Source organism: Ctenocephalides felis, unplaced genomic scaffold (assembly GCF_003426905.1).
Source record: "Ctenocephalides felis isolate EL2017-DRISC unplaced genomic scaffold, ASM342690v1 CF-g0.4_SCAFFOLD_00845, whole genome shotgun sequence".
In the NCBI taxonomy this organism is placed as follows: domain Eukaryota; kingdom Metazoa; phylum Arthropoda; class Insecta; order Siphonaptera; family Pulicidae; genus Ctenocephalides; species Ctenocephalides felis.
Genome location: NW_020536999.1, coordinates 86,328,620 through 86,348,800, shown reverse-complemented (window position 1 = coordinate 86,348,800; position 20,181 = coordinate 86,328,620). Strand labels below are relative to the sequence as shown.

The 20,181-nt window shown below is 31.4% G+C and overlaps 2 protein-coding genes across 2 annotated transcripts; one reads left to right on the top strand and one right to left on the bottom strand.

Moving 5' to 3' along the window:
• Nucleotides 1-219: 219 nt before the first annotated feature.
• On the top strand, nucleotides 220-5,090 carry LOC113391263. The gene is made up of 3 exons (XM_026627210.1): nucleotides 220-466; nucleotides 684-1,063; nucleotides 5,085-5,090. The coding sequence occupies exons 1-3, from the start codon at nucleotides 220-222 to the stop codon at nucleotides 5,088-5,090; spliced, it is 633 nt and encodes a 210-aa protein (XP_026482995.1).
• A 12,371-nt stretch (nucleotides 5,091-17,461) lies between these two features.
• LOC113363652 (zinc finger protein 708-like) lies at nucleotides 17,462-19,404 on the bottom strand. The gene has a single exon (XM_026606134.1). It carries the CDS (start codon nucleotides 19,387-19,389, stop codon nucleotides 17,464-17,466), a length of 1,926 nt encoding a protein of 641 aa, XP_026461919.1. The 5' UTR covers nucleotides 19,390-19,404; the 3' UTR covers nucleotides 17,462-17,463.
• Nucleotides 19,405-20,181: the final 777 nt, after the last annotated feature.

The window sequence follows — 20,181 nt, the reverse complement described above, 5'->3', positions numbered from 1 at the left end:
TTAACAACTAATAACAATCCACTTCTTTTGCCAAAAAAAGACCAAGTAGTAATTGTCTCATAGATTACTACCATATTAATAATTTACATACTGGATCAAACTTAGTATTATCTTTATTGAGGCAAAAATATTGGATCTTGTCGGCTCGTGCAATAATTCGTAATCGTCTCACAAGTGTATAACTTGTTTTCGACAGAATCCGAACCCATTTTTCCATTCATGGGCGACTTACCAGTACCGCGCATAACAGCCAGTAGAGCTTTCCTAAACGTCGGCGTTGATTATGCAGGCCCCTTCAATATCTCCATGAGTCGTCACAGAGGCGCTCGAACCTACAAGGCTTATATATGCTTGTTCATCTGTTTAGCCACTAAGGCGATACATCTCGAATTAGCTTCAGATTTAACAAGCGATACATTTTTAGATTGCTTGAAACGATTCCTAGCCCGGCGTGGTCCTATCAAATGTATTTACTCCGATTGTGGAACCAATTTTATAGGAGCCAAAATACTCTTGATTCCTTATTCTTCTCCTAAATTCCGAAGAGTATAAAAAGCGTTTCAATGAATTATTGGTTTTACATGACATTGAATGGAAATTTAATCCACCGTTTGCCCCACATTTTGGAGGTATATGGGAGGCGAATATTAAATCAGTGAAGACCCATTTGTTTAAAGTTATAGGGTTGCAAATTTTATCCTACGAAGAGTTTAATACAGTCCTCAATCAAATCGAAGCCTTACTGAATTCAAGACCGTTATGTTGGCTGAGCAATGATCCATCGGATCCTCAACCTCTTACGCCTGCGCACTTCTTAATGCAAGAGCCTCTGTCGGATTTGCCCGTTGACTATGAAAACTTGAATTTGACTAAAAGAAAACAATTGTTAGATCATATTGTCGCTTCTTACTGGAAGCGATGGAATGTGGAATATCTAACCGAGCTACAGGTCCGACAGAAATGGAATACAGTCACTAATCCTATTAAAAAGGGTGATTTGGTAGTTGTAAAACAAGAGAATGCGCGTCGCTGCTCCATGGGGGGTTGGGAAAAGTTGAAGAGGGTTTTTCGGCTCCGATGGAGTGGTTCGAGTAGCATTGGTAAAAACGGGAAATACCCTAATCAAGCGGCCTGTTGTCAAACTATGCCCCCTACCTATTCAATAGTTTTTATCTGAATTATTCATTTCAAAAAAAAAAAAACTTTTCTATCTCATGATATATTTGCTTCTATATATAGTTTTGCCAAATTTTCAATCTCCAGGGCGATGAGAACACCCCTCATAGTCTCTGGAAGATTCTTGTAAATGTCCAAAAATCTAGACCCTGGCGCGAAAATAAAACTTCCGCAATCTAGATCGTGTGAAGTGGTTGTGATCTGATAGTTTGCTGAGTCCTCGTCGTACGTAACCCTGATCAGGCTTCCGTAACCGATCTACTTAATGAAAGTTTGAATTTTTTTTGGCAATTCTATCCTTCCTAATCATGAGGTTCACTATGTACCAATTTCGAGTATTTTCAGAAGTATAAAAGGCTAACCTTTTTAGTCGGGGGAAAATGTTTGCGCCGCACCTGTGTAGGTTGTCGGACCTGTAAAAGGTTTGTTTTTCTACTCGGACAATACGTTTCAAATTTAGGCAATCGGGCAATTCTGACTCATAAAAAGGCCGATGCAGGCAATAGTTTTAGCATTCAAATCTTTCATTCCGCGCCTTTCTTCATTCGTTCAGTTACTTTCAGTTCCTTACGTGTTCGAGTTGATTTATTCCGTGGTTTTCATTCATTTTGTTTAAAATTCATTCATTCAGTTACTTGCAATCAATACATTCAGTTCCTTTCAGTGTTTGTTATCAGTTCAATATTATCAGTGGATTAAATTTCTATTGTGTCAAGTCAACAGTTATTTTTATTGTCAGTGTATTCGAATTTCTTTTCAACCTATCCAACCGACTACGCTGATGTTTCCAGATCCAACCAAATAGCTGCCGCGGCTTGGACTTCCAAAACAGATAACATTTTCATACAATATTAATTAGTGTTCATTTTGTTTTTTTCATTTATATAAATTTATATAGAATATATTTTAGTTTATTATTGATTACGGAGTAAGAAGAATTTTATTTTTAATTTATATTTGTTTACCATTGGTTTTTGTTTTTTCTGAATACATTTAATTTTTTTATTTTTCCTCGAAGTATAAAATACTTCGAAAGGGGTTGAGAAACCCCCCAACATCCACATACACAAATAAATAATTTATAACTCTCACTTAAAATAGAAAACTCTTGAGCTAATAATCTAAAATTGGTGTAGGATAATATAATTCTTGCAAATCTGCAAATATGCATTATATTGTACAGAAATAATCAGGCTGGATGTATTAAAATTACATTTATTCTTTACATCATCAAAAAATTTTAAATCATTCGAGTATTATGAAGGATGTCAAAATAAAATATGTTCGACTTAGGCCGTCTTGGTATACTTTAAAATCTCATTCGAAAATAATTAATTAAAAAAAAAAACAACACTCTCATTTGGAGACATACTCTTCGTTTTATCTATGGTGGCAACTGTTCGGACGTATTTTCATTTTATTATATTGGCCATGAAGGCAGCTAGTTTCATGGCATTAAGCTTTTACACAGGAAAGTTGTTACCCTTGTAAAAGGGAGGAGCGGAGAATTTGATGGGTCTAATTTTTCCAAAAGTAAGTCTGCTAAACAACATATGTAATAAATAATCAATAAATACATCTTCTTCAATTAGAACTTAGTGACAAATCAATAGTGTAATTAAAACTGCAACAATTACAGTAACTCTTATTCAGGCATTTATACATCATATCTTTTATAACATTTAAACCATTTGAATATTATGAATGACAAATTCATAAAATTTATTTGCTTCAAAATTATCTACAACATTGTCTAACACTATGATACTAACCCCATAGCAACTCGTTATACGTACAAATGGGCATAAATATTAGGTTCATAATAAAGTAGGTAAATTAGTACAGTATAAAAGAGAGAGCGCGAGAGAGAAAAAGTGATAAAGAGCAAAAATTAGAAAGGCGCAATGAGAAATAGAGATGGAAGAAGATTAAGATAGTACAGTTAAAATAGAGAGCGAGAGAGAAAATAAAGATTAAGAGCGAAAATTAGAAAGACATGGTGAGAAATAGAGATAGAAGGAGATTAAGATAGTACAGTATAAAAGAGAGAATGAGATAGAAAAAGTGATAAAGGCGTAAATTAGAAAGACATAGTGAGAAATAGACATCGAAGGAGATTAAGACTAAGTTCAGTAAAAAAGAGAGAGCGAGAGAGAACGAAAATTAGAAAGATATAGTGGGAAATAGAGATGGAAGGATATTAAGATAGTGCAGTATAAAAGAGAGAGCGTGAGAGAAAAAGTGATAGTGAGCGGCAGTTAGAAAGACATAGACATAGAAATAGAGATAGAAGAAGATTAAGATAGTGCAGTAGAAAAAAGAGTGCGAAGGAGAATAAGTGATAGAGAACGAAAATTAAAAAGACATAGTTGGAGATAGAGATAGAAAGTGATTATGAAAGAATGATGAATGGATAGAGTGAAATAGTGAGAAATAGTGACTACAGTATAAAAGAGAGAGCCAGAGAAAACAAGTGATAGAGAGCGTAAATTGGAAAGACATAGTGAGAAATAGACATAGAAGTGTATTAAGATAGTACAGTATAAAAGAGAGAAAAAAAGTGATAGTTAGCGAGAATTAGATTGACGTGATGAGAAATAGAGATAGAAGGAGGTTTAAATCGTGCAATATAAATGAAATAGCGAGGGAGAGAAGGTGATTGAAAGCGAAATTCTAAAAGACATAGAGAAAAATAGAGATAGAAGAAAAATAAGATAGTATAGTACAGTATAAAAAAGGAGCGAGAGAGAGAAAGAGATAGAGAGCGAAAATTATGAAGACATAGTGAGAAATAGAGATAGAAGAGGAGATTAAGATAGTGCAGTATAAAAAAGAGAACAAGATGGAAAAGTAATACTGAGCGAAAATTATAAAGACATAGTGAGAAATCGATATATAAGGATATTACATTTTTATACTGTAACTTTTTACTGTTGTACTGAGATAGAAACATTGACAGAGAGCGAAAATTAGAAAGCCAAAGTGAGAAGCAGAAACCGAAGGAGATTAAGATAGTACTGTATAAAAAGGAGAGCGAGAGAGAAAAAGTGATAGAGAACGAAAATTAGAAAGACATAGTGAGAAATAGATATCGAAGGAGATTAAGATAGTACTGCATAAAAAAGAGAGCGAGAGAAAAACAGTGATAGACAGCGAAAATTAGAAAGACATAGTGAGATATAGGAGTAGAAGATGATTATGATAGTACAGTATAAAAGAGAGGGCGAGAGAGAAAAAGTGATAGGGAGCGAAAATTAGAAAAACATAGTGAGAAAATTTAGATAGAAGGAGATTAAGATAGTACAATATAATAGAGGAGCAAGTGAGAAAAAGTGATGGAGAGCGAACATTTAAAAGACATAGTGAAAAGAAGAAGATTAAGATAGTACAGTATAAAATAGAGAGCGAGATAGAAAAAGTGATAGAGAGCAAAAATTAGAAACAGAGACAGAAGAAGATTGAGATAGTATAGTATTAAAGGGAGAGCGAGAGAAAAAATAGTAAGAGAATGAAAATTAGAAAGATATGGTGAGAAATAGAAAGCGAAAAAGATTAAGACAGTATACAGTATAAAAGAGAGAGTGAGAGAGAAAAAGTGATAGAGTGATAATAAATAATAGTGAAAATTAAATATACTGAGAAATAGAGATAAAAGGAGATTATGATAGAATGATGAATGGATAGAGTGAGAGAGTGAGAGTAAGAGACATAAAATGAGAGAATTGAGAGATATAGCGATATAGTGAGTTACATAATAAAAGATAGAGAGATAGTGAGAAATAGAAAAATAAAGTGATCGATAAAGAGAAAAAATATAATTTTTCTATGTATACAGTACCCTGGACATATCCCATAATTATTTATTTTTCACATTTATCCATAATTTATTTAATATTTCTTACTTGCAGGCGTAGTACTTGTCGCACTGCTCGTCGTCGGCGAAGTAGCCGTTCGGCTCCGGGCACTGGTCGCTCGTTTCGGCCGAATCCGTGTCATCATCATCGCTCGGACGATATCGGTTCTCGTCGGAGCGGTAGCGCTTCCTCTCCTGGCCCAGGGACGAATTTAATACTTGAATGGATAGAAGAAGAAGAAAATGGTTAGATTTAGTAATGGCAATTATGACAATAATAGTAGTGGGTTAGATCTCCGAAGACAGAGGTACTTTAGCCAACTTTCTCAATATTTAGGAAAAGAGCGTCTTCTGCAAGATGTTTTGGAAGGAAAAATAAAATTAGAAGAAGTAAGGAATGTAGTTTTTAGACAAGTTTTGCGAAAAAAAATACAGGAAACTGAAAGAAAAGATACCTGGCGCGGTGACATGGATGAGGAAGTTTGAGGAGTAATGGTGATCTATAAACAAGGAATGGATTTGATCAAAAATGCAAGGTAATTCACTTTAACTCTATTATCCAGCGGCAAAGACACAGAAAAAAACTTGTAATCAACTTTGAACTTGTGCACTTTTTGCACCGTTAGCTAGTAGTACTGTTACGTAAACAACCAATAAACTATCGGAATCAAAGCTTACATATAAGTAACTAGCAAACCCGACGAACTCCGTTTTACCACCAGATGGTTTCGTGAGTAAGATGAAGGAATTTTTTGTTTGTTTTATTTTTGAAAAGGAAAAATTTAATTTTATTACAAAACAGTAATGCATTTATTTCTATTACAAAAATGAAGTGTTTTTTAGTTGAACTTCTCTAAGTAAATGAAAGTGAATCCGCAAATTATTCGTTTCATTGAAGTGCTCTTTGGTAAACCACATTTTTTGTTTTTTGGTCTGACGTTAACACAAACAAAGCGGATGGTTTACCAACTCGTGAACAGGCAACGTATAACTGCCCATGTGAAAAACAATTATTTTCTAAATAATCTATTTGAAATTTATCCCGCAAACACTAAGCGATTAGCCTTGCGACTTGTTAATTGTCATTGCGAACGCAAGGCGAACTAGAAATTACAATCGTCAAACGGAAGACCAGTCGAAATCATTGGTATGTCACCAAATCGTCAGCAATTTTTGATTGAATGGTGAAATTCAGTGCGTGTACATCATTATTCTTTGCGGCAAGAATTGCTCGTTGACTTAACCAAGCATAATTCTGATAATTCTCACTAATGTCATAGCTAATTTTCTTAGCTATAAACCTTGCGGAGCCCGAGACCTTTCCAACGAATGCAAAATTGTCGGAATCGGTTTGCGTTTGCCTTTTGGAGTTATATCGTCGGAAGGAAAGCCCGACTTATTTTTATATATATATATGTAGATAAATAATAAGTAATTAGACTTTTTGAAATTATTTAATTGAATGCATCCTTGAAAAATTTAATTACAATTATTTTTAATCTCGCACTATGAAAAAATAAAATAAAGAAGATTGATCTTAAATATTCAGAAAAAAAATTGTAACAGAAGTCCAGTTTGACATCTATCAACAACACTGTAAAAAAATAATATTGTTAAGAGTTGTACAACCCTTGATGAAATTAATTTTTCATGTAAAATTGAGCTTTTATATAAGCTCAAAACATCAATCGAAATTCAGTCATAAAGGTTCTCCGAAAGAAATCAAGATGAAAAATTGTGTAATTGCTATAATAATTCTTACAAAAATCGTGGAAGGTGAAAATGTAAGGTTATATGTATTTTTCATATATTCGCATTATAAAAAAAATAACTAGTGGTGTGTATGGCATTGTGCCTTAAGGCAAATTGCTGGAACTTCCCGTACCGTAACGAAATGTTCGAGAAATATTGAATGTTTTCAAATAGATTATTATAAATATTGTAACATTGCCTAATATTTATAAGAATTATATTAACTGAATTGCAAAGTTGAAATTATTTTGTTCAAAGTATATTAGAACTTTAGTTTAAAAAAAAATCAGAATTATTTTCGATATACAAAATAAAATTTTTTTGAAAAAAAATTTTTAAACAAATTTTTGTTTTCCAAAATCAATTATTTTGCAAGCAGAAAGATTTTTGAATCATTTAAATCGCACGCTTAGTTCTCTCAAAAACTGACATTTTTTGCACATTTAGCTCTGCATCTTTGAAATGGCTGGGCCTGCCTTTGCCAAAAACTATTAACGACTTCTCCCAATCATTACTAATTGAATGTTTTTTAGATCATTCAAATCGGATGATCCGTTCTCTCAAAAACTCGATTTCTATTTTCTGCACTCTTTGCTCTTTATCTCCGTAACTGATGGACCTGCCTTTGCTAAAAACTAATCAGCACATCTCCTTATCAATAGGAATCGAATGTTTTTTGAACCATTCAAATCGGTTGATCCGTACGCCCGATATACATACACACACACACACACATACACGCGCGCATCCATTTTTTCTGAAGTATGCCAAAATGTTCAGAAACCTTCAAAACGTCGAGAAATGTAAAAATTTTCAATTTCGATTTTCGGCCCATTACAATAACTTACCCTACGGGAAGTTAAAAATTGACTCAAAAAGTAAAACTAGTAGTGCATGGCTTCGCGCCTTAAGACAAATTGCTGAAATTTTTGTACCAAAAATTAAACATTTTTTGCATATATTTAATTTTTTTGTTTTGATTTTTTTTTAAATATTAAACATTTTTTTAAAGCATCGCATAGCTGATTTAGAGTCAAAATATCAAAGCGCTTAAGCACCGCGTAGTCGTCTAACCTGTAAACATTGGTACGGAACTTATATAAATGTACACAAAATTTGTACTAATTATTATAATCTTTATAAAATATTTGATAATACGATGTACATATGTCTAATGTTTATTTTTGACCGCCAAATGGCATTATTTTTTACTTTTTTATTGGATCTCCGAAGACGCTGGACTTGCCTTCACAAAAATTTCATCAGTTGTTCAATTCATCCATACAAGTAAAATGTTTTCTGAATTATTTAAATTGGACGCTTCGTTATCTCAAAAACTAAAATACCATTTTTGCCCCGTATCTTCGGAACGGCTAGACCTGCCTTTGCCAAAAGCTAATCAGCACGACTCCTTATCAATAGAAATCGAATGTGTCTTGAATGATTTAAATCGGTTTAACCATGTTCCCGAAATAGTCGACGAAATTTGTATCCGCACACACACACTCACATACATCCATTTTTTCTAAGGTATGCCAAAATGTTCAGAAACCTTTGAAACCTAGAGATATATAAAAATTTTGATTTTTCATTTTTTTTGCGATTAGTATAACTTATCCTACGGGAAGTTAATTAATATTAACATAATAATTTATTAATTTGTTTTTCTGTACATGTGTGTATTTATATTTGTAAGTTTGTTTGATATGGCTGTGTGCGTGCCATAAATGTCAACAAGGTAAAGAACTTGTTCTTTCGCGACGAAGAATCAGTGAAAGTAGAATTCGATTCGTTATTGTGTTTTGCGTTTTTATGGATATACATATATACATACATATATATATATATATATATATATATATATATATATATGAGTGTGAAGTTGTATATGTTGAAATTAATTTGTTTTGTTTCATTTTTATTCATTATAAACAAGGAGAGGCATGTTCGTCAGGAACGTTATAAAAAAGAAAAAGAATAAAAGTATGTTATTTCGCATTAAATATATATATATATATATATATATATATATATATATATACTAGATGACCCGACAGACGTTGTCCTGCACCCACGTCTACAATTCAAGAGTTATACTTTGTAATATTCTATTTGATGTCCTGCCTTTGTGATTCATTTATGGTCTTAGCATAAGCAGTATAAGAAATTCAGAAAAAAATAATATAGTATCTGCGCTAAAAGAATAATATCACACTTGATTTTACCATACAATATAATTGCTTCAATAATATAGTCTATAATTTTCATAATCTCGTACGATATATTAGATGTTTTTTGGCAATTATAATTTCTGAAGCACATTTTTCTTACTAAGAATTAATACACATTGTTGTTTATGTTCAAATCTTAGATGAATTAATTTGTAAAATCTAGTTCATATGTGCACTCATATTAGTATATTGTCTAGGTGTGCACTATTCAATCTAAGATCAACTTGATAAATATTCCATATCCAATGCCAAACAAATGAATTTTTGACAAATGAAACAAAATTCTAAATCATTTTTTTAATAAGTAGAAATATTTTTGTATTGTTAAATAATTTAGTAAAGTAAACCAAAATGCGACATGCATAAGTTTAAAAAAATAACGTACATGCAGTTTTGGAGCTTTTGCGTTATTTATTAAACTGAATTATGTAATTTCATCTGCCAAACATATAGTGTTGACTGTATCTTATATTATTTTAATTTCTGGCACATCTCAGCTGCTTTTCGGCAATAATATTATAGACATTACATTTTTCTTGTATATGACATTCTAATATTATCTAGGCTCATAATGTCAGCTAAATTCAAATTTCAAGTGAATCGACACTTCTAGCAGATGACAGTTGAAATGTTTTCAATGCCAAACACTGATAAGTGTTTTTTTGTAATATTTGCCATTTATTTTTACAATATTATTATAGTTTTATCGTTCATTAAATCTTAAAAATTTCCTTTGACAAACTGTAAAAAGAATTATCAAATCATACACCCGTACACAAGAATTTTATATATATATATATATATATATATATATATATATATATATATACAGTGCTGGATTTACAGTAGGGGCAGTCGGGGCTACTGCCCAGGGCGGCAAAATTTCGGGGGCGGCAAAATTTGGATAGTAAGAAAAAACTCTATACCATATAATTAGCTTATTTTTTTAATAACATTTTTATTTCAAGCAATATAATTAATAAAACATTATACAAATGCAATGCAAAATTTGGCAATTTGGCTAATATAAGGATACGTAAATGAGTTGAAAGTTTAAGAAAAATATGTTTATGCACTTCCAAGCGGAAAAAAATTAAATTAGTGAAGCATGGCATTGTGCCTTACGGCAAGTTTCTGAAACTTTCCGTACTGAAAATTACATTTTATAAAAAGCTTTAAAATTTTTTGGAAAATGATGAAAATTGAATTTAAGAAACCTTTTTTTATATTTCGATTTTTTTTGTAAATTATTAACTTTTATGTATTAAATTTATTTATTTATAGGATTCGTTTCCTATTGATAGCGAGACGTGCTGATTATAGTTATTGGCCAAGGCAGGTCCCAAAAATAATAATTCAGTTTTTGAAAAATGGAACGTCCAATATCATTAAAAGAAATTTACATGTATAGACAAAACGGAGAACTGATTAAATTTGTGGGAGGCAGGTCTAGCGGTTTCAATGATCCAATAAAAAATTTGAAAAAGAAACATTTGGCGGTCAAAAGTAATCATTAAACATATGCACATCAAATTATCATATATTTTAATAATAAGTATAAATTTTACTTATTACATTTTACTATGGGTTCTGTATCATTATTTATTCGTTATTCTGCGATGCGGCGCTTACGCGCTTCTTTATTTTGTCTCTACGCAGCTAAAGCAAGGCGATCGCTTTAAAAAAAGTTCTTTTTTTTATTTTAATTTTTTGTACGGGAAGTTCCAGCAATTTGCCTTCACTATGCCAAGCACCACTATTTATAGTATGTAATGCGTAATAAATTTTCTGCAATCAAATAGTAATTTTAATTTTAGAAAAATAATATATAAAAACTATTTTACCTAAAAATTCAGGGATGGGGCGGCATTTTTGTCAGTGCCTCAGGGCGCCAAATTTCTAAATCCGGCCCTATATATATATATATATATATATATATATATATATATGTGTGTGTGTGTGTTATGAATTGTGTTAGAAAATTTTATAAAAACAATTTTGCGTTCAGAACCACTGAGAAAACTGATCATCTATTTTTTATACCCCTAAGTGGTGAAGGTTAAATCCTCCCTGAATTTTTTTTTGGTTTATTGGTTTAGTTTTTTTTTGAACAAATTTTTATTTCATTTTTTAATAATTTGTAATTATAAAACATATCAGCAGCTCTCTGTTTTCACCCTCTTTTACTGCAAGTTCTTATTTTGTGAAAGTCATTTTTTGTAATAAAAAAATGATTTATTCATCGTGCAGTCAATATGAATATTTTTCATTGAATTTTGATTAAGATCTTCTTGACATCATGGTAAAGCTTGAATTTAACTTCAAAACACATTTTTTTTCAATCAAGGTTTGCCATTCTTAAAAACTTATTGTTTAGTTTTGAAATCAATTTTATTTATTTCAATTTTTTTAATGCGGAATTTAAAAATAGATAAGTTTTCAACCTCCCACCACAATTCCCTATTTCATGATGGTCATTTAGTAGTTCAATCAAAGAAAAAATTATCGTTTTTACATTTTTCACTCAGGTCTGCCAGAAATTAAAATAATATAAGATACAGTCAACAGCTGTTGACTGTTGTTATAGTATATGTTTGGCAGATGAATATAATTCAGTTTAATAAATAACGCAACAAGTCCAAAATTGCATATACATGATTTTTTTAAGCTTATGCATGTCGCATTTTGGTTCGATCAATATTAATTTAAATTACAATCTCCAGAGGATAAGTGCCTAATTTAGAAAAAAATTGTTTTATTATGATATTTTTCTTGGTCCCACGGGTTTAAAAAATGTCCCTAGTGCAGTATTCGGAGAACCGGGGTAAATTACTTATTTTATGGGGTAAAAAGTATGTATTTTTAATTGATATTTACTGTAATTCCTGTTATTTACTGTAGTTGACCACGTGGGGGTATTTTTTCTTCGCCATAGGGGTAATATCAACTTAGAAAAAAATATTTTGGGGTAATGATTAAAAAGGTTTCCCGCCCCCTGCCCTAGTTCCATCAATTCTAAAAAGGCCACATTGGCCATGCATTGGCCAAAAAATGGTTTTATGATTCTACAAACGGTTTCATAGGTCAGAAAGCAGTTCTAGTGGCCTAAAAAGGTTTTAATGAATACCAAAAAAGTTTATTAAATAATCCAGGTGGCAATTTAGGGAGATGAACTCACTCAAAATAGCGTTAATTGATAAATTATTGTCTTTTTGGGTACATTTGTCACTGAATTTCGATAAATATTAAATCAAATTACATTTTGCTTCAATTTTTTAAAAATAAGCATTTTTCTTCATCAGAAGATAAATGCTTAATTTAGAAATAAAACTGTTTTTATTAGGATATTTTTTTACGATCCAATGGGATATAAAGATGTCCTATGGGTCTAAAAAATGTCCCTATTATCTGTGGGTTCCCAAAAGGTCACATTGGCCATGCATTGGTCAAAAAACAATTTCATGAATCTACAAACGGTTTTATAGGTCGGAAAATGGTACTAGGAGTCTAAAATGGTTCCAATGAATACCAAATAATCCTGGTGGCAACTTAAGGAGATGAACACATTCATTGGATATAAGCGTTATCTCCAAATAGTTATTTATTCGGATATGACTATATCCAATATTTATATATTTTTTATTTAAATGTGTTTTTTGTTTAGAATATACACTTTCTTATATATTTTACTTTGGCAATTTTGTTCTGCTGACTATAGTACAGTTACACATATATCCAATAAGCTATCGGCGACAGACATTTTTTAACTTCCCGAAGGAGAAGTTTATGTTTTCGTCAAAAAATACGAATTGCTAATTGTATATTTTCTCGACGTTTCAAGCCATTCTGAATCGAATAAGACCAAATTTCGAAAAAGTATGTGTGAGAACAGATTTTTTGCCGTAAATCGACGTTTTCTCGAAAACGGCTGGACCGATTTCAAAAATTTAAAATCCATTCGATGTATCTCGATGAGGAGGACTATCGTTTTTGTGCGACGATCGGCCCACCGTTTCTTCATAAATAGCAGAAAAGTGAAAAGAGTTTGAAAAAAAACGGCAATTTTCATGAATTTTTTTTTGGTGATAGATATCATGGTCTCCTAGATCATACTAAAATATTACGGCCCTGCGACAAGTCGTTTAATTTTAAAAATTCGTTAAAGTTTGCAAAAATTAGTATCGTTTTTTTTGGCATTAATCAAAATTAGAACTTTCATCGACGTTTGCTCAAAAACGCCTGAACTGATTTCAGAAATTTAAAATCCAATTGATATATCTCGATGAGGATTATCGTTTGTAAGTTTTGTGCGACGATCGGCCGAGCCGTTTCTTTGTAATTTGGAAAAAGTGTTAAACTTTTCGTCCACATTTAAGCTCATACTACCGAATCGATTTTAAAAAATCATAAATTGTTTGAAAGATATTAGTTGGGAATGATACTGATTAGTTTTAGGTGAAAATCTACCGAGCCGTTTTCTTGTAATTAACTGTTGAAAAAAAATTTAAAAGCCAATTTCAATAGAACTTCTTTTGGCGATATATATCATGGTCTTATAGAACTTACTGAAATATTACGGCCTTACGACAAATGGTTTAATTTTAAAAATTCATCAAAGATTGAGAAAACGAGTAGTTTTTTTGACGTTTGTTAAAATTAAAATTAGACGATTTACTTGATATATTGATAGAGTACTTAGTCTTAATGAACATACTGAACCATTAAAATCCTACGGAAACTGGTTCAATTTTGAAAATGGTTGATTTTTGAAAATTTGCTTTTAGAAAATACTCCGAATTAACGTGTTCTTTCCTTTTCAATTATGTGTAATAAATCCACTCGGAATACTTTTAATCACTTATGAATTAATTTATTTTTTTTAAGTCAATTATTTACACATATCGGAAAGTTCATGTCACTTGCCTCAAGGCAAAATACCAATACCAACTAGTTTGTTTTTTTGCAACAATTATTTTATCTACCGTGCTGTAATGAGAGAAAACTGCATTCGACTGTTTCTTTTAAAATTTCCGCGTTTCACATTTGTTAATAACAATTTATTTATTTTGCATAATTTCATAATTATTGAATTAATTTAACTCACCGATTAAAAAACAGAACAGAAACACACAAATTCGCGACATTTTACAACAATTTATAAAGTTCGACTGAAAAGGAATCCAAAACGACGACATTAACTTTCATTTTGTTATATGCGCGAATAGACCGACGGCTGGGGACAAATTTTGGTTTTATAAACAAACTAGTTCCAAAACATGGCATCGTGCCTTAAGGCAAATTGCTGAAACTTCCCGTACCAAAAATTATTTTTTTTAAAAGATTAACATTTTTGAAAAAAAAATTACTCTTAAAAATTAGATTTTTGAGAAACTATAAATTTTTGACAAAAATTTACTTTTTTTAGAAAAAAAAAGTGTATTTTGAAATATTTTGGAAATTCTGAACTTTTTTTCAAAGCAATCGTACTGCTTTAACTGCATAGAGACGAAATATCGAAGCGCGTAAGCGCCGCGCCGCCGTCTAACGGATAAGCATTGGTACGGAACCCATAGGAATGTAAACAAAATTCATATTTATTGTTAAAATGTCTATAAAATATCTGATAATATGATGTGCATATGCCTTGTGATTTTTGACCGCCAAATGGCATTTTTTTTTTACATTTTTTACTAGATCTCCGAAACCCCTAGACCTGCCTTCATGAAAATTTGATCAGTTCTTCATCTTGTTAATACAAGTAAAATGTTTAATTGAATTATTCAAATCGGACGAAAACTGAGTTACCGTTTCTGGCACTTTTTGCCCCATATCTTCGGAACGGCTAGACCTGCCGTCACCAAAAACTAATCAGCACGTCTCCTTATCAATACGAATCGAATGTTTTTTGAATTATTCAAATCGCTTCATCCGTGTTCCCGAAATCGTCGACAAAAATTTGTATCCGCAAACACATTCGCAAACACACACACATACATTTTTTTTCTAAGGTATGTCAAAATGTTCAGAAACCTTTGAAACGTGAACATATATAAAAAATTTCATTTTCGATCCGTAATCTGTGCTTTCGAAATCGTTAACGAACTAGTGGGGCGCATGGCATCTAGCCTTAAGGCAAATTGCTGGAACTTACCTATTGTTATTTTTTTAAAAACGATTAACATTTTTGAAAAAATTTTACTTCGAAAAAATTAGATTTTTGAGAAACTAGGAATTTGACAAAAAATTACTTTTTTTGAAAAAAAAGTTTTTGTTTTATTTTGACATATTTTGGAAATTCTGAACTTTTTTTCAAAGCAATCGTACTGCTTTAACTGCATAGAGACAAAAAGTCAAAGCGCGTAAGCGCCGCATTGCAGTCTAACGAATAAACATGGGTACGGAATCCATAGGAATGCTAACAAAATTTATACTTATTGTTAAAATGTCTATAAAATATCTGATAATTTGATGTGCATATTTCTAATGATCATTTTTGATCGCCAAATGGCTGTTTATTTTTACTTTTTTTATTAGATCTCCGAAACCGCTAGACCTGACTTCATGAAAATTTGATCAATTCTTCATCTTGTCAATACAAGTAAAATGTTTTTTGAATTATTCAAATCGGACGCTCCGTTCTCTTAAAAACTGAGTTACCGTTTTTGGCATTTTTTGCCCCATATCTTTGGAACGGCTAGACCTGCCTTCGCCAAAAACTAATCAGCACGTCTCCTTATCAATACGAATCGAATGCTTTTTGAATTATTCAAATCGCTTCATCCGTGTTCCCGAAATCGTCGACGCAAATGTGTATCCGCACACACACACACACACACATACATCCATTTTTTCTAAGGTATGCCAAATATTCAGAAACCTTTGAAACGTAAAGATATATAAAAATTTTCATTTTCGATTTTTTTACGATTACTATAACTTGCCCTACGGGAAGTTAAAAATTGTATAAGAAATTTTTATTATATTTTTTTAAAGTGAAGACATCAACTGTGAACAGTATAAAACACGGAATGGAGTATATATAGTTATAATTAAAACATTTTTCTTAGGCCTATAAGATTTTAGGTTACACGAACCTTATCATCATACAAAGCTAACTAGCAATATTTTTTTTCAACAATTTATTATGAAGGAACGGCCTGACCAATGTTTGCCAAAAACTATAATCAGCATAATTTCTAACTGATACCTTTCGAAAGGTAAACGGGGACAAAAAATGGTGGACTTTTCTGCTAATTATTAAGAAACGCCTCAAACTATTTAGAATAACTTGAAGCATCGGGTAAATATGAAATTAGCAATTCCGATTTTCTGGCGAAAAATAAAAATAGAAAAAGATCTTTTGATGTTGCGCCATCAACTCTCCCACCAATGGTATATGGTAAAATACCACACTCTATAATACCAGTCGGCTTAGTAAAAGCATTGATGATCAAATATCGTTCCTGTATATAAAATGATTTATTACAATCAACTTTCCGTAGGGTAAGTTATTGTAATCGTCCAAAAATCGAAATTGAAAATTTTTTACATTTCTCGACGTTTTGAAGGTTTCTGAAGATTTTGGCATACCTCAGAAAAAATGGATGTGTGTGTGTGTGTGTATGTATGGATACAATTTTTCGTCCACGTTTTCAAGCGCACGGATCAACCGATTTCAATGGTTCAAAAAACATTCGATTCCTATTGATAGGGAGATGTGCTGATTAGTTTTTGGCAAAGGCAGGTCCAGCCGTTACGGAGATACGAAGAAAAGAGTGCAGAAAATAGAAATCGAGTTTTTGAGAGATCGGAGCATCCGATTTGAATAACCCAAAAAACATTCAATTCGTAATGAAGGGGAAAAGGGGTGATTAGTTTTTGGCAAAGGCAGGCCCAGCGGTTTCGGAGATACAGAGCTAAATGTGCAAAAAATGGCAGTTTTTGAGAGATCTAAGCGTCCGATTTGAATGATTCAAAGAACTTTCTGCTTGTTTTAACAAAATAATTGCTTTTGAGAAAAAATTTTTTTGTTTCAACCTTTTTTTTTCAGAAAATTTTTTTTTTGTATGTCGAAAATAATTCAGATTTTATTTTTAATTCTGACTAAAGTTTTAATATACTTTAAACAAATAATTACAACTTTGCAATTCAGTTTATATAATTCTTATAAATATTAGACAATGTTACAATATTTATTTATAATAATCTATTTGAAAGCATTTAATACTCCTTGAACATTTTGTTACCCTGCGGAAAGTTTCAGCAATTTGCCTTAAAGCACAATGCCATGGCACCACTAGTCTTATCTTTGCATGATGCTAAAGTTGAATAAAAAATACACACAATACTTAAATAAATGTCTATATTTTCTAATTTTTCTTTTACAGATTGAAAAAAAAATGTTATTATATTATTTATATACAATACATTAATGACATTAATGGTCTTCATTCATTTCTCTTCGATAATGTTCTTTCTACATTTGTGTTTATTCAAATAACGATTATCAGAAAATACTCTATCACAAATTTCACATTTATAAGAATACTCTCTATTATGAGTACGCATATGTTGTTTTAAATATTTCAAACGACTGAAGGCCCTGCCACATTCTTCACATTTATGAGGACACTCTTTAGCATGACTATCCGTATGTTGTTTTAAATCTGACAATTGGCTGAAGGCTTTCTCGCATTTACCACATTGATAAGGATACTCTTTATTAATATGAACACGCATATGCTGTTTTAAATTACCCAATTGAGTAACGACTTTGTCACATTTATCACATTTGTAAAGATACTCTTTAGGGGCATGAATACTCATATGTAGTTTTAAATTAGACACATGACTAAAGGCTTTGTCACATTTATCACATTTATGAGGATACTGTTTAGTAGTATGAACACGCATATGTAGTTTTAAATGACCCGAATATTTGAAGACCATGTCACATTCTTCGCATTTATGAAAATGCTCTTTATCATGAGTGAGCATATGTTGTTTCAAAGTACTCGATTGACTGAAAGCTTTACCACATTTATCACATGTGTAACAACGTTCCCCTGTATGAACAAATAAGTGGCGTTTCAAAATTGCCAATGTATAGAATGACCTATCACAGAGTTCGCATGTGTAAGACTTCATACTTTCTCCAGTATGAGAGCGCTTATGTTGTTTTAAAATACTTGGATGAAAGAAAGCTTTGTCACATTCATCACATTTGTAAGAACGTTCACCAGAATGACTAGACATATGTAGTTTCAAATCATATGATTGAATGAAGGCTTTGTCACATTTATCGCATTTGTAAGGTCGAACCCCAGAATGAAGAAACATGTGCATTTTCATACTTTTCGGTCGTGTGAATGTTTTATTGCAGATTTCGCATTCATAGGGGCGTTCTCCTGTATGAGTATGCATATGATGTTTTAAATTTTGTGATGAGCATAACTCCTTGTTACATAATTTACATGTAAAAGAAAGTTTATCAGAATGAGTACGCATGTGCAACTTCAGGGAATGTGAAGTTTTGAATGCCTCGGAGCATACTTGGCATTTATAGAATCTAGTATGAGTTCGCAAATGATAATTTAAACTATTTGATGAATAGTATGCTTTATCACATGTTTCACATGCATAAAGAGGTTTTTCAGAATGAATACTCATATGTTGTTTCAAATTAAATAAATGTATGAATGTTTTATCACACATCTCACATTTATGGGGACGTACTCCACTGTGAACATGCATATGTCTCTTTAAGTTGAGCTTTTGTTTAAATACCTTCTTGCAAATTTCACATTCATGAACACATTCATGAACACCTTTTTTGGAATGAATGAGCATGTGTTTTTTCATATTGCATAATTGTGTGAATGCTTTATTACAAATAGCACATTTATAAGATTGATCTTTATTTAACGGTTCAATTTTCACCAATTTTCTGTGTATGTATATTTGAGGCGCACTCTTTCCAGAATGAGAATATGTATCTTGCTTTTCACTCGGCTGTATCTCTAAATCAATTGTCTCGGGAAAAGTAATTGGGGAATGATTTTGATCTAGTATATGTTCTACATGTAAAAATGATCTATCGCATGTGATATGTTCAAAAGGGGGCTTCTCAATTTGTTCCTGCTTGACTTCTTCTTCAATCTTTACTTCTGAATTCATGAATCTTTCCAGACACGTATCTTCATCCTCTGAACAAGGTTCAGGCTTAATAACATTATCAAATTCATTCTTGATTTTATCTTGAAAATCTTCTATATAATCTTCGTTTGGTTCATTCTTGATTTTATCTTGAAAATCTTCTATATAATCTTTGTTTGGTTCAGTTTTAATTATTTCAATTGTAGTCGTTCCTTCGGACATTTTTAAATATCTACACTTTTTATAAGACTTAGAATTAATTAAATACAATAAATAAAAGTTTACTGCAATATAATAATTCTTTGACAACAGATAATTAACCACAAACGCTTTTAACTCCTCGCTTAAAATAAGTTTGACAATGTTTTAAAATTTGTGTTGACAAGCATAGAGACTTATTCATAGATATGAGGATATATTCGCCATAGATAAATAAACATAAATAGATCGCTATCTCGGGCAATTTGACGTTACACCCATTTTAATTTACGAATTGATCACAACATGGCAGCACATGTAGAGTATGTAAATTAACCCCTGGTATTACTTCTACATTTGTACATAAAATCAATAGCAAAAAAATATGAAAACTAGCTGTAAGTAGAATTCTGTCTTGAGGCAATTATGGCATCGTGCCTTAAGGCAAATTGCTGGAACTTCCCGTACCGTAACGAAATGTTCGAGGAATACTGAATGTTTTCAAATAGATTATTATTAATATTGTAACATTGTCTAATATTTATAAGAATTATATAAACTGAATTGCAGAGTTGAAATTATTTGTAAAGTATATTAGAACTATAGTCAGAATTAAAAATAAAATCTGAAATATATAATATGCAAAAAACTAAAAAAAAAACAAGCAGAAAGTTCTTTGAATCATTTAAATCGGACGCTTAGTTCTCTCAAAAACTGCCATTTTTTACATATTTAGCTCCGTATCTTCGAAATGGCTGGGCCTGCCTTTGCCAAAACCTAATAAACACTTCTCCCAATTATTACTAATTGAATGTT

Excerpts from the sequence above, each read along its gene's own strand:
- LOC113391263 (XM_026627210.1), top strand. The coding sequence starts at position 220 with ATGGGCGACTTACCAGTACCGCGCATAACAGCCAGTAGAGCTTTCCTA. Across the intron at positions 467-683 it reads CCGGCGTGGTCCTATCAAAT|GGTTGCAAATTTTATCCTAC; the intron begins GTATTTACTCCG and ends TTAAAGTTATAG.
- LOC113363652 (XM_026606134.1), bottom strand. The coding sequence starts at position 19,389 with ATGTCCGAAGGAACGACTACAATTGAAATAATTAAAACTGAACCAAAC.